Source organism: Vitis riparia, chromosome 1, assembly GCF_004353265.1.
Source record: "Vitis riparia cultivar Riparia Gloire de Montpellier isolate 1030 chromosome 1, EGFV_Vit.rip_1.0, whole genome shotgun sequence".
In the NCBI taxonomy this organism is placed as follows: domain Eukaryota; kingdom Viridiplantae; phylum Streptophyta; class Magnoliopsida; order Vitales; family Vitaceae; genus Vitis; species Vitis riparia.
Genome location: NC_048431.1, coordinates 23,622,204 through 23,636,690, shown reverse-complemented (window position 1 = coordinate 23,636,690; position 14,487 = coordinate 23,622,204). Strand labels below are relative to the sequence as shown.

Sequence of the window (14,487 nt, the reverse complement as noted above, 5' to 3'; positions counted from 1 at the left end):
TATTAGGCTTTATTTGGGAAGTGCTTTCTAAAATAGTTTTTAGAAATAGGTTTTAAGAATAATTTTTAAAAATTGTTCTTTAATATTTTATAGAGTCAAGTCTATTTGAAAACTTGAAATATTTTTAATCTGTTTTCTATGTTTTTAACGTTTCATTTTTAATCATTTTTTATATTTGTATAATTATTTTTTAAAATAATTTTTAGAAAACAAGTGAAAACAACTAAAAACAATAAAAACAAAAATTCTTTGTAAACACTTTGTTTTTTTTTTTTTTTTAAGAATAGAAAATTAATTTTGGTTTTATAATTATCAAACATTTTATTTTTATTTTTTTTGTTTAACGCATAGTTTTATCACAAAATTCATAATAACAAACTTATTAAATTTTTAGATATAATCTTTAGTTCTAAATTTATAATACATATATCATGCATGTTGAAATCTCTCTCGTCGGCTCCAAAGTTTCAATTTTTTATATTTACTAAACTAATATATTAAGTAAAAAATTTTATTCATTAATTATCATTATTTTTAATGTTAAAATTGAAATCATTCAAATAAAAATTTTAATATTCATTGTAGAAATAAATCTAATTAACTTCAAGCATGATATTTGATAACAAGAATATAAGTTTTCAATTTTATCTCTCTTTGACAATCAATTTTTAATTTTATCATACATTTTAAACAATTAATATAATAATTTATTTTTAAAAAATATTATCTTTAATTATTCTAAAAAATTATGAAAAGCGATCAAAGGTGCATATATCATTGTATTGTATCAATACATCTCATATCACATTTTGTATGGTATATTTATCATAAGATGCGCCAAAGATATAATATAGATTATGGTATGCACCAATTTTTACAAAAGAATATATTATCTCGTTATATTATACATTTTTAACAATTATGGTACTAATAGGTTTAATTGGCTATAATTATATTAACAAGTTTAATAAATCACAATCATGTTATTTGGTAGTCTTTGTCAACCCATACATGATCTAATCACTCATTTATCAAATAGGTTAAACAAGTTCATTTCGACACAATTATAAAACGAGTCACATTCGATTTAGTAAATTTTTACCATTTCTCACCTCAACACGATACAAATCCAACCCATTGCCGCCCTGAATCCATATCCCATACCTAGTTTATTTAAATATTGAGAGGCTCAAGTGAAGCAATGTAGAGTTAAGGATTCCAAATACATGATAAATGTATTCCTTATTATATAAAACCAGACATAGGTTGACACCATTGCTGATACTCAACCTTGTAGGCAACTTAATACATAAAAGCTGGGTCAACAGCAGCATATATTCTCTAAAATAAAAGCTCATTACGAAACATTGAGTGGAGAACGAGGTGTCAGATTATGAGATCAAGCAGTACATCAGGACGATTTAGGAAAAAAAAAGAGTATCCACCCTTAGATAAAGGTCATAAAGTCATGATATAGTAAGGACCCGACATCTCCCTCAATAACAATGGTACAAAGTGCCCTCAGGTCATCACTTACAAAAAATTTTCACATCAAAGACCTCTCAGTCTCAGCAATTACACACACAAACAAGAAAACCAACAATGTGAAAAAGATCAAAAAAACCCGGATGAGGAAAATGCGAGAGAAAGAAAGGTATACCAGAGAAGAAGCCTCCTGGGATCATATTCGAAAATATCTCTTCAGCGCTCAGTGACTCCTGTACATATGTAATAGTTTTAAATAATACTCTCCAGACCACCCAAAATTTTGAAGCTCCACCTGTTGCTCCTTTTTTCTAACCGTCCCTGTATTACAGAAACCCCCACAAAAACGGGAATAACACTTAGCTTTTGTCTAAGCATTTGTACTCTAAATGTGTAAGAGGCTTTTCAGAGGCATCAAAAGTGGTTTTTTTTTTTTTTTTTTTTCTTCTTTTTGGTCAGCCATCCCTAATATGCGGTTATTAGGATTTGGGTTGGACAATTCAAATTACTTGGTCTCAGTCCCTCTAATAAGGTTAGTGCCCACAATAAAAAATGGCTTGCTCAGTCTGAATCCTTTGTTGAACCTGAAGATGAGTCTCCATTCGAATAGTCCTCCCCACTTGTCAAATTTGGTGGACTTCCTTGGTGGTTGTCCTCATTGGAGCTGGTTCGAGTTTTTCCAGGTCTAGATCGAACATTTACTCCCATTGGGAAAGGCACCTGCCGAGAAAAAAGGTCCATATAAGGTTTCTACATTTATATCATCATTATTATTTTTTGTGTCCAGATCTGTTCTTTTCCCTAGCAGAGATAGGTCTAGGGGATTGAAGCCCATGCTTCGCTATTAAATGTTCAGGGAAAGTTCCCTCATTAAAGTTAGGTTGCCTTTATCTTCAAGTTTCTGGATTTCCTCTTGTCCAGGTAAATGTATAACTGATTAGAGTCCTCTATGTGAAGTATGTAGAGATCCTCATACCTGATCACCTGCATTGGGACCATCAGTATGGAAGAGAATGGGACGACATCGCTTATCCTCATTCATCAGGCTTGAGTTCTGGAAATGGGCAATGAGAGCAGCCTTTCCCTGTATGCGGGCATATGCAAGTGATGCCACCTTTTCGCTATTGAACTTCTCCCATTTCTTTCCATTGAATGCCTGCCAAAATTGGGTTTAAATCTTTTTCAAGTAATGAATCATAATAGGTAACTCGAGAGAAGCTCTAATGGTAACATACAAACTCTTTTAGGTGGTGTTTGTTTTTTTAACTTTTTGCTGAAAACAATTGCTTTCAGATTTTAGATTGTTTGTTTTTCTATTTTTTGTTAACTTATTACTCATTTCTTAATTTTTTTTTGTTAAATAGAAAAAACTAAAATATTTGGCTTTTTCTAAATGCTAAAAAGGAACATATTGGTGTTGTTTTACTTCTTAATACTTACTAGAAATAAAATATTAAAAAAATAAACAAGTTACGTCTTAAAACTATTAAACACTATTTAGTTTTAAGTTCTATTTAGAATTAAGTAAAAAAAACAAACACCACCTTAGTCATTTTATAACTTAATAGAAACAAACCTGATAGAATGGAATAATCTGGCAAGGATCGGTCATGTTGATAAAGGCATACCCTACATTGCATTTGTTCTGCAAAAATAAATAAATAAATTAAATAATTAAATAAAAAGGGGTATAGACCAAATGAATTGTATAACACACAAGGAAGCCAAAGTGAAATTTAAATGGTAATAGTGATTCCTCCCTCAATCATCATCCCCACTCTACATGATAAAAGCATTTCTTTCTGGTAAAAAATGCACTTGCCTTGAAATCAATAGGTAGATAAATGAAATCATAAGTCCCCCGGTGGCGTTCATCAATTGCAGCCAAAAGCATCTTTGAAGTATATCTGCAATTATCATCATTCAAAATCAGAACTAGTAAGAAAGCAAGAAGAGGTTTCAAGAAAAAACAACTAAACAAATCTGAAAGATTTATTCTATTGCAGTGAGGTTGTAAGTATATGTAAGTGAAGGCATTTGCGAAAACAGACGTGGATGGAAACTAAAACTCCCATCTATATCATTGGAGAGGCACAAGGGTTTCTAGACCTAAATGACACAACCTGGAAAATCACTCAATTAACGGTTACAATTTGGAAGAAGACACAAATGAAATTGTGTACTGAACACAGCTGTCAATATGAGTAGGTGCATTGGCACTAGCTCCTCTCATATTCAAGCAATATAACATGTCATCTATAGAATTTGTTGCTTTCTTATTACTGCTAAATCAGAACTGGTTAGATATTTCTGGGCAATTTGCAATGTATAAGCATTACAAGAAAATAAATATGGGCAAAAAAGAAAGATATATAAAAAGAGAAGCACTAATTTTCAAAAATCAAGCAGGAAAAAAAACAGCTAGTAGGAATATCAATATCTAGCCACTGAGACCAACAACCCAACCAAAAAAAGTACGGCTGAATCAGTTTGTCCAGCATCTGATTTAACTTGGAATTGTATTTTAGTAGTAACTCAAAAATCTTGCTTCTACACTGAAATTTGTTTCCCTAGACTCTTTGTTTTCATGGATTTTAGATGTACGAAAAAATTCAAAAACCGTTGGTATTTGAAGCAACTGAAGGTGAAATTGATATTGGACCTCTGATTTTAATTCCAAGGCAGTGATTCCATGAAACACGATAGAGCCTGAGGAGTTCTAGAATTCAATTCATAAGCCCTAATGAAACACACTCGAGCAAGATGCACTCAGGCTAAAAGGAGATGCTATCAAGGTAGTGATCATAGCATTGTATGGCTGGATTTATTTTTATTTTTTAATTTCCTTCCTGCATTTCTAACCAGCACACACTGGGAATAGCAGTAGTGAAGTTCAAGGATAAGTAGTTCTCTCCTGCATGTCTGGAAACAAACCTATAAAAAACGATAAGAAACATCCAACTATGAAAAATAGAATCAAAGTGAAATGCCACATACTTGTTGGGAATGTTCTTTATCATGAGTGTTGTCCGGGTGTCCTCCCCTCGCAGTATGCGGTCAATATCAAGTTCATATTGTTTCTTGTTGTCAACCTGATTGGAACTGTTGTCATTTCTACGGCTTCTAGAACGCTCATTAGGAGGGTCAAAGGAACTCATCATAGGAATCAGTTGGCTTCTGCCAGGAAACATCAGGCACCTCTGATGATGGGAGTGCAGTCCAACATTTTTAGGGGGAATGGAAAGATCTATGCAGTTCCCACCAACAGAAGGGAAGATATTATGAGGAGCAAATTCCAAAGGATGCAGTGAGTTATTAGAAATTCTCATACTCCCAAGAGAACCTGGATGAAACCCAGAAGCCTCAGAGGATTCCCCAGCATAGGTATGCCGCCTGTCCCAGATAGAAGGATTAACAGTTGGTGCTGATCCCACATGGTGGTTATTAATAGATAGCATAGTATTCAGCATATGAGATGGTGCCCTAGGAAGTCCATGCAATCTAGGTGGAGGATGAGCAGTGCCAATCCCATTCATAAAGGATGGTGAGTTCGGCCACATCATGCCTGGAGACTGAGGGTGATGCGAATTACTCCACATATAATGATGTCCAGGAAGAGGACAACTTCCATTTCCAGAAGAACCAAAAACTGGACAAGAGAGCAGAGATCAGTTACTTCAGTATAATGGAAAAAATCAAATTCAACTGACTAAATCCCATGTTACTTCAAGCTAAAAAAAAAAGCTTAATTATTCATTGCGTGAAGCTCCCTGTTATCTTAACTTTATGAAGGTTCACTTTAGCAACGTGATGAATACCCAACCAACACTTAAAACACAAATACTGTGATCCACAAACAAAAAGCAATAGATAAGACAAGAAGTTAGCAGGTTTCTCCACCTTTCCACATTCTAAAACAGCACAAGGATATACATGAAGCATGTGCATCAGCGCTATTCTACTATCTTCAGACATTTACAATGGCTTCATGGAAAGCAAGCTGGCTGGCTTGAGAAAGGCCAGTTGCAAGCATATCACAATTGCATATTTTGCCCTCTTTCATTTACATTTTTTTTTTCTGGGAATGCAAAAGCTTTCATCCTGGTACCAGTATGTATGGCTTTAACAGCTATTTAAGAGTAGGGAACAGATGCATAAAAATGAAAACAACCTAGTGATTCATCACACTTACCACCATCATTAAGTTCAACTGTGAGGCCATTCGAGTTTGCTCCAGACAACTGCCTATTCTCAATTCTTTCTGGCCTGGGATTGATGTTGGCAGCCATGGTGCCCACAGGATTGCAGGGAGCACCATTACCTAAACCATCATTATACTCTGGGAGTGAATGAGGGTGCAAACTTTGTGTGCCTCGAAAATCAAATTTCAATTGGCCCTGTGAGCGGCTGGACTCAGCAAGACCAGATTGACTGCCAACTGATTCGACAGACAAGAGAGAGGGTAAGGTGTTCGGAACACTAGAAGAGATCCCATGATGAGACACATTTTCCAGGAAGGGTCTAATAGGAAATGGGATTCCAGAGTGTACTCCCATAATTGTTCCATTCTCCATGCTGCTAGAGGTAATTGCTCCAAGTGAAGCTGGTCCTGTTAACAAAGCTTCATGAGACAACATAAACACGTTTTATCTAGAATCCATATTCTATGAGCAGGGTATCATATTAGCAGTAACCATACCAGGGAATCCTGTTGTTGAGTTGTTAGGAGTGTTATTCTGTTGCAGATAAAGACCTGATTCATCTTCCTCCAGCTCAGAAGGCAATTGTTGCATCAAACTGTAGAAAAGGGGAAAATTCAGAAATAAACTCTAAAAGAAAAAATTAACCCAAAATAAATTATCACAAATTAAAATGAGCCAGTCCCAGTCAATATTATCAACAAACTTAATTAGAAGTATCAAACACCATCATTAAGTAGGAATGCAGGTTTTGGACTTTCTGTCTAAAACTGATTGTTAAATAAAATATCCTCCGAAATCATTTTCTAATTTCAAAATAGGCTACAGTAAAAAGGAAAACAAAGAGAAAGAAAGAAGAAAAAGGGATAGTTATTGTGCTTGTTGGACAATACCCACCGTCTTGCACCACCAGGACGGCTTGGTTCAAGTTTAATCCGTTTCCCAGCAATATCACTTCTATTCAAAGCACGAAGAGCAGCTTCTGCAGCTCTTATATCATAAAACTCTACAAATTTGTGATGACTTCTGTGTGGAGTTTCACGGATCTGCATTCCAGGAAGAGGAACTAGCCAAATCACTCATGTCCCAATTGTACTTGATAAGTGCAATGCAGAAAACTCACAAACAACTCACCTCTTTAATCTCTCCATAAACACCAAATATCTGAAGTAGTTCATCATTTGTTACAGAAGGATCTAGGTTAAAGACCACAAGGGTGCCCTGATTAACATCCTTTTCTGGAGGGTTGTCCTAACAAAGATAACCCACAAGGCAATGAGTCAAGCAACAAGATTCATGCACAAGTGAATAAAGCATGTAATGAAGATACTAAAACAGCATACCTGCAAAAATAATGATTATCCTAACAAGTGATAACTACAAAGCTAACATGAGGATTACTTAATCAAAGCAATAAATGCCACATGCTCTACATAGGATGAAAATAAAGAATCACACCTTTGGAATAGAATAATGAATGTCAAGCTTCCTACGCCTCAATGGTTTGTTCTGGAGTGCTCTCATTGCATTTCGGGCTGCTCTTATATCATAATATGAGATCATAACAAAACCACGATGCTTGCAGGCCGTATAAAGGGCACGAATATCTCCATATTGCTGTGCATTCAAGAAGAAAATATTAATAAACAGGTGCACCCAAAGAGACAAAAACATTGATAGAAATAAAGTCAGATCACATACCTCAAAAAGGATCCGTAACTCAGAATCTTCAACATTGCTATTTATATTTCTCACAAACAGTGTCCTAGAAGGATGTTCACCATAAGGGTGTTCCCCAACTGCTGAACCATTAGATCCTCCTAGCTGACCATTAGACATTCCTCCAGGATATTCAGAATTTCTTTGTCCTGCAGAGGACCCATCATCCCCTAAATCCATCCCTCCAACACTGCTAAAAAGGTCTATATCTTCTAAATCATCTCCATTACTGGGTTGGACAACATAGTCAAGCACATCAGCCACTCCAGAAAGCAAGTCATCCTCATTAGGGAGGAGGTTTCCAATGGTTTGGGCCTCAATTTCCTCAAGAGATTCAAAAAGGTCCTCTTCCTCATGATGAGGGGCAACAGTATCAACAGAATGGCCATATAGTCCATTGTTTGATGATAATCTCACTGCACCACAAAAACCCATATTGAAAAAACAGGAACACACATACCAATCAATCAGCATCAATAGCTTCAGAAAATCAACAAGCTGGAAACTGATTCAAGTCATCAATGCAAGAAGTAGTAGGACAACTATTTAGCAGTTAAAGCATACGAACTGACACCAGTGGACTGATGGGAAAAGGAGACTTACACTTTCTATTAAATAATTCTGACAGTGAGCTTGAGAAGAGACCATTCTCATACTGAGAACCAGTCATATTAATTTTGTCACCTTCCATAAAATAGGATGCTGAATGTACATTCGCATTAGATCTTGTCCCTAGATCATGTTCCACAGTTCTCCACATATCCAAGGAATTTCTGACTACTCTCTCTGCTCCCACAGCATGCCTTTCGGAGCTAAGATTCACTTTCTGGTCCCGGATTAGGTAGGGCTCTGATTGCTCCCAGCAATTCACCGTCTGAGATTCTGTTCGTATAAGTTTCTCCATGGGTGAAGAAGCAATTGATTTGCCACCTGCTGTTTATGATATTCCATCCACTATTACTCAAGTTTCACACAGTAATAATATCAATAAATTCAAGAATTGGCTTTACAGGCCTAAAAGTTCAATAAACTAAAGTCCATGTCCAAGCATCTTCCATGCACAAACTCATGAAATGATTGCAACTCTCTTCACCAATCTGGTCCTCTTGAATGCAGGGATAATAGTAAATTCCTGTTATTGAAAGCCTGTTGGCTTAATTCCAATTTTCTTCAACTTAGTACCAAAATGTAATTTGAAATATTATACTAGCTATTATATTCTTCCACAAGAAACTGACTGGATTAAATTCTCTTAAAAATCCATTAAATGATATTCATTTCCGTATGCTCCTATAGAGCATCAGCAGTGAGACCATAAAAAACTTATGCTGCTCTTTGAAGTAGTTTACCAAACTTTCAGCCATAAGCAATTTTTTTCCATGGATGTATGAGTGGTTCCTGTTTCCAGCGGGGATTTAAAACCATGAATTTCCCTTTGGGGATAAAAGCGTGTAATACATGATTATCTATAGGTTAAGTATGCATTATTTATTGCTCTTTGGCAGTCATAATAGAGTTTTATTCTATAGATTTGGTCGGTTAACAAAGTAACAAGACGAGTCATAATGAATCTTATGTTTGGGATTTTTTTCTTTGTGTGTTTCTACCAAGTAAAACTGAATCTCTATCTAAACTAGAAAGATGCTGATTATTTTTCAAGTGGCATGAGAATAAAACAGATCGGAGATGAACTTTTATCTTTTGAAATTATCATGTGTTTCCCTTTTTTTTTTTTATAGGAATGTGTTTCCCTATTTTTACATACCATGTATTGTAAGGATTTTTCACATATTGGAAAATAGATAGAAAAGAAATGTAAACATGTAAAATACACATATATGGAAAAAAAATGAAGCATAGAGCAACATATGAAAAAAACTTATGAAAGATACCAAGAGCAAAACGGGCAAAATACAAACCAATTTAAATGTAATACATAAACCAATACTAAATCCTAGTGGTATGATAAATCAACTTAAAAAAGTATGGCATTCTAATGCATGATTGAACTTAAATCTAATAAATACTACCATTCTAAAAATTTTCAAATTTTGACAAGTCATTAAAAAATATACCAAAAGAGAAATTATATATTTGTAAGGGCATTATAGTACATGTTCAAAGTTCATAATTGTCCCCGTCACCCTGGGAGCAAAGAGAGCCTAAATAAAGAAACACATTTTTAATTAAAAGCAAAAAAAGAAAAAGAAATTACAAAATGATGTTAGATTCCAAGTTTCACAGATAGAAGATTTGTTCAAAGGTGATATTGGGTAAATCACAAGATTTGAACTTGCAATGTCTTCATGAGAGGGCACACCAGCCAATTGAGCCACCAATGCATATGGATGCAAAAACTTAAATTGTTAGTTAATTAGCCGACAACATATATCAACCCCTACTTACTTAGGCTAAAGTCCTCACACCATGCCAAAAGGGCACTCTTCTTTGACTTGTATTTCGGCTCAATAAATGGAGAAAGTAAACAACAATGAGGTTTGAACCTATGACCTCCCAGAAATTCTGATACCATGTTAAAACTACCAATTTAAGCCAAAATTTCATATTATTTTTTGATGGATGATTATATATTATATAATAAAAAGAAAAAAAGGCACTGGAGAAAGACCAATCCTAATACATGGGAAGTATACAAGATACCACAAAATAAAACCAAAACAAGAGCTAAGGCTATCATTAAACATTCAACAAAATCTATAAACATGCTATGCAACAGATGTAAAAAAAATTATCTTTTTATTTTTTAAATGAAAGAGCCTCAAGATATCTGCAATAAACATTCTAAATGGCAAAAATAAGTTATTATTTGTATTTGTAAATGTTTGACCCTGGATATATGTTTGGCCTCTCTCCATTCACCTCATAAAACTATTAAGAGACTTTGTAATACACTTTACAATTTAGTCTGCAAACAAGTAGATAAGTGCTGTGTTTATTCTGTGGCCAGAATTTCCTTCTAGGTTTCAGGAAAAGGTTCACATTTTAACCAGATAGAATCACACCCAAAATTTCCAAACTCGAGGAGGTCAGAAAAATTCCCATTTAATGTCGAGGCTTAGGTTTTTGATCACCCAGATGTTGATCCTTCAAAAGCCCTTTTTAAAAAAAAAAGTAAATAGCATCCTGAGAAATTAGGACCCATACACAACAAGCATTCAATTGAAAAAAACATCCAAAAAAGCTGCAATTAAGTTACAAAAACCCTCGTTGATCTCACCCATATCTAAAAAAAGGACTTTTATTTAAAAGAATATGATCAATATTTATCAAAATGACCAACAATGCCTGCTTTGATAAATCAATCTACTGTCCCCCACCTATCAACATGTGCGAAGAAGGTAATGGGTCCTTCCCCCTCCTAAAGCCATGATAGTTGGTCAAAAAGACATCCTCTTAGAAAAACAAATAAGCAAAACAAAATATATCTTCCTGCAAATCACTCTCTACAAAATTCTTGGATTCCTACTTATATCTAGATCCAATGCAAGGGCATACTATTATGCACTGAAACAAGGCAATCTTTATCCTATAAAGCAAGTAAGCAACAGTACTCACCATTGCGGTCAGCCATGGTTTCTGCCTTCCAAAACCCAACTTGTCTCTGCAAATCATGAAGATGGAGGGGAAAATGAGCATTGGCATCAAAAACAAGAAAAGGACAAAGAAATGACAGAAAATTGAGTCTCTCGATTCCTCAATGGTGCAGTACCACATTACATGAATTCCTCAACCAACTAAAAATTTGTATAACTATGAGTTCTCAATGGAATAGAAAGATGTCTATGCAATCAATACCTCACTAGGCAAGCATGCTTCCTCAGAAAAGTATGAGGACCGAGACCAACCATGTAAGTCTGTCATTTTTGATGGCATGATAAAACCCAGCAGCAAGAAACCCCCAAAAGAGAAAAAAATTAAAACTCAATCAGAAAGTTCCGTTTCTGGCTCCCGCAATTGAATGCACATCTATAAAGACAATTCAAAATTTTCCCCTTCAGCAAATGAAAGAAAAAGTGAAATCATTCCGAAATACGGAATTCCAAATTAGCAGCGAGCAAAAAAGCTAAATTGCAGAAATGGAAAAGGGAAAAAAAAAAAAAGCATAAATTCAATTACCGTGATGCGAAGAGAAAGAAATAAGCATTTCATATCAATTTGACAAGAAGCATATTTCTCAGAATTCAGCACCAAAACAAATTTAAAAAAAAAAAAATGAAATGCCAAGCAAAAAGAATTGAGGAAAATTTTCCAAGAGATCTCAAACAACTCTAAAGCAAAATCAAGCGACGAAAACCCCTATTTCAACTGCTGATCACACCAGCAACCGCGAAATACAAAAAATGATCCTTTTTCAATTTTTATTTTTTTTTATAAAATTCACCTTTGACCTGAAAAAAATTCAAACGATCAAAAGAATTAAACAACATAAAAATCCCAACCTGTTAAATTACCACCGACATCACCACCCAACCAAGCTTCCGTGAGCGAAGAGATGCGGAGAGAGAAATGGCGAAAAAAGAATTTAAACTCAGAGAGAGGCAGAGAAAAAAAATTCAAAAATTTGGAATTGATTACGGCACAAGGCAGGGAGAGAGATTGATGAAGAGATCTAGGTATCTGTGCCGTGCAATAACCTCCAAAGCTTTGATTCCACCATCCTCTCACTCTCTCTTCCCTGCATTGCACGTTAACCACATGTATTTCCCAATATTTTATACAAAATTCTATTCTAAAAATCAAACAAGATAAAATTCTCAAAATTTTCAAAACTCAAACTCTCATAATTCTCTCTCTCCTCCTCCTTTCCTCCTCTCCGGCGAATTTCCGGCGAGATTCACAGAGGCCCGCCGGAGGGAGAATCGACGGAGACAGAGAAAAAAAAATCGAAGAGAAAGATCGAAGTTTTTGTTCGAATTAACGAAAAAAAAAAAAGAAAACGAGAAAGAAACGGACCTTGCTCCGATAAACACGAGGAGAGCTCCGACGAGATCGCGGAGAGAGAAAACGGGAGAGATGTGCGGTGCTGGTCGCCGTTAGAGCGGGCGCTAACGGCGTTAACTCCTTAAAAAAATGTGGTGCTGTGTGGTCTCAGTTCCAGTTCAGGCAAAGCGCTATAGCCTTCTACATTTCTCTCTCTCAATATCGCGGCCACGCTGGCTTATTTAATTTTTTATTTATTGATTTATTAAATGACGAAAACACCCTTCAACTTCAATGATTGGTGGGTGAGTAATTTTACTATTAATAATATAATATAATACACAAACCCAATTCAAATCCCATAATTAGGAAATTACTTTTATTATAATTTTATTAGGCGTTTCACTTCTTAAACTAAACTTGAAAAAAATCTCATATTTTCTCCAAAAATAAATATTTTTCATAACAACCTTTCAAACAAATTGTTTTTCAAAATTACCCTAATATTTTTCTACCTTTTTTATAAGGTTACATTATATAATCTTATGAGATTATACATTATATTATTGAATAAAATTAAAACTTGAATTATGTAGGGTCTGATTGGTCATGTTTTTTAAACTTGTTTTTAAAAATTATATTTTATTCTTTAACAAACAGCTTTTAAAAATAAGTTTAAAAAACCATGACTAGTACTATTTTTGTTTTATTTTTAAAAATTAATGAAAATAATTTATACTTATTTTCTAAAATTTATTTATTTTTAAATTATTTCAAAAAACAATGATAAACTAATGTTAAAAATTTATAAAATCAATTTTCTACTTTTAAAAATAAAAAACCGTTTTAAAATGATACACGCAAACATACTCTCATTTATTTTTAATATGATATAAATATTTTAAATTTCATATAAAATCACATGCATTTTATTAATAACTTCATAACAAAATCATAGTCTCGTTCGTCAAGAGATATAATAAATGTTTTAAATTTTTGCAATCAAATAATTTAATGAAGTAAATTGTAAAATGATGTGTTGCGTTACTAAATAAATTAATTAGCCTTATTAGTTATTGATGATAAAAATCTTTCATTAAATAGTGGCACAAGGTGTAATTATGTCTGAAATTGAAGGTCCTTCGTTTTATTTTGTAAAAATTATCCAACAAAGCTAATGATGAGATGTATTTAATAAATATTTTATTTTTAAAATACATAAAACTATTTATTTCATTTTCCTTGAATAATTGAATGATTACGGGAAGGCAGTTTTAGGCGAGGGGCCAAAAAATCGGGTGGGCCTTGGAATATGTGCCGAATATCTGAAATTTATGAGAGATGATAGGCTGCTGCGGCAGCACATGGTAGTAGGAGGAAAAAGGTAAATTTAAGCTCCTATCACCACGCGTCAATGTTTAAGTGGCTAGATTTTCTTTCTTGTCATGTCATTGGTTGGAGAGTTTCCTACCTGATTGCATTGCAGAGATAATTATCGGTGCCGCGTGGCTAATTATATCTAGAGATAAGATTCATAAGTTATTGACCGTACAATGTGGTCTAAATATTTGCCATCTTCGACACGTGTCGCATTTTTAGTTGTTTCGTTGAGCCGCTTCGGCACTCATTTGTCTGGATGAAATTACATAAAGACCCTGTATGTTTTGGTGGCTTCTTGTTGTATTTTTCAAAGTCAATGGCATGAAATATAGATATTTATAAAATGAAGGATATTGTTACTTAAAAAAAAATTATTTATTTGATTAAAATAACCCAGAAAACCTAATTTTAAAAATCTAACCCTCCATTATTTTTTAACCATATTTTGACAAAAAAAGACCCTCATTTTTTTCTTATAACAATAATCATTTCTTCTAAAACCTATATATAAATACTTAAAATAGTTAAGAACATTTATGTCAAAAATGGATTACTCTATAAGCAAAAACATGAAAGCGGTTGAACATATATGAAAATTATTTCATTCATTTTAATCAATTAATTTTATTTTTACGATTTTTAATTAATAATTAAAACAAAACACGGTTTCAAAACATTAATAATTTTAATTTCATACTCCCATTACATCTTTTATTCATCTTCACCGATCTATAATTTTAAATACATATAAAGATAAATTGAT

The 14,487-nt window shown here is 33.8% G+C and overlaps 1 protein-coding gene across 7 annotated transcripts; it reads right to left on the bottom strand.

Moving 5' to 3' along the window:
- Positions 1-1,367: 1,367 nt before the first annotated feature.
- Positions 1,368-12,525, bottom strand: LOC117913183 (protein MEI2-like 4). Of its 7 annotated transcripts, none has more exons than XM_034828143.1 (16): positions 12,378-12,525; positions 11,864-12,099; positions 11,220-11,390; positions 10,980-11,025; positions 8,007-8,336; positions 7,386-7,819; positions 7,143-7,301; positions 6,819-6,935; positions 6,582-6,730; positions 6,185-6,282; positions 5,678-6,094; positions 4,483-5,134; positions 3,308-3,392; positions 3,062-3,130; positions 2,462-2,641; positions 1,368-2,205 (listed from the first exon to the last, which is right to left on the bottom strand). In XM_034828143.1, the coding sequence occupies exons 3-16, from the start codon at positions 11,295-11,297 to the stop codon at positions 2,047-2,049; spliced, it is 2,973 nt and encodes a 990-aa protein (XP_034684034.1). In that variant the 5' UTR covers positions 11,298-11,390; positions 11,864-12,099; positions 12,378-12,525; the 3' UTR covers positions 1,368-2,046. The 7 variants fall into 7 exon arrangements, with proteins under 7 accessions (XP_034684034.1, XP_034684059.1, XP_034684065.1 ...); XM_034828168.1 differs by having other exon boundaries at positions 8,007-8,333; XM_034828174.1 differs by having other exon boundaries at positions 11,220-11,278.
- Positions 12,526-14,487: the final 1,962 nt, after the last annotated feature.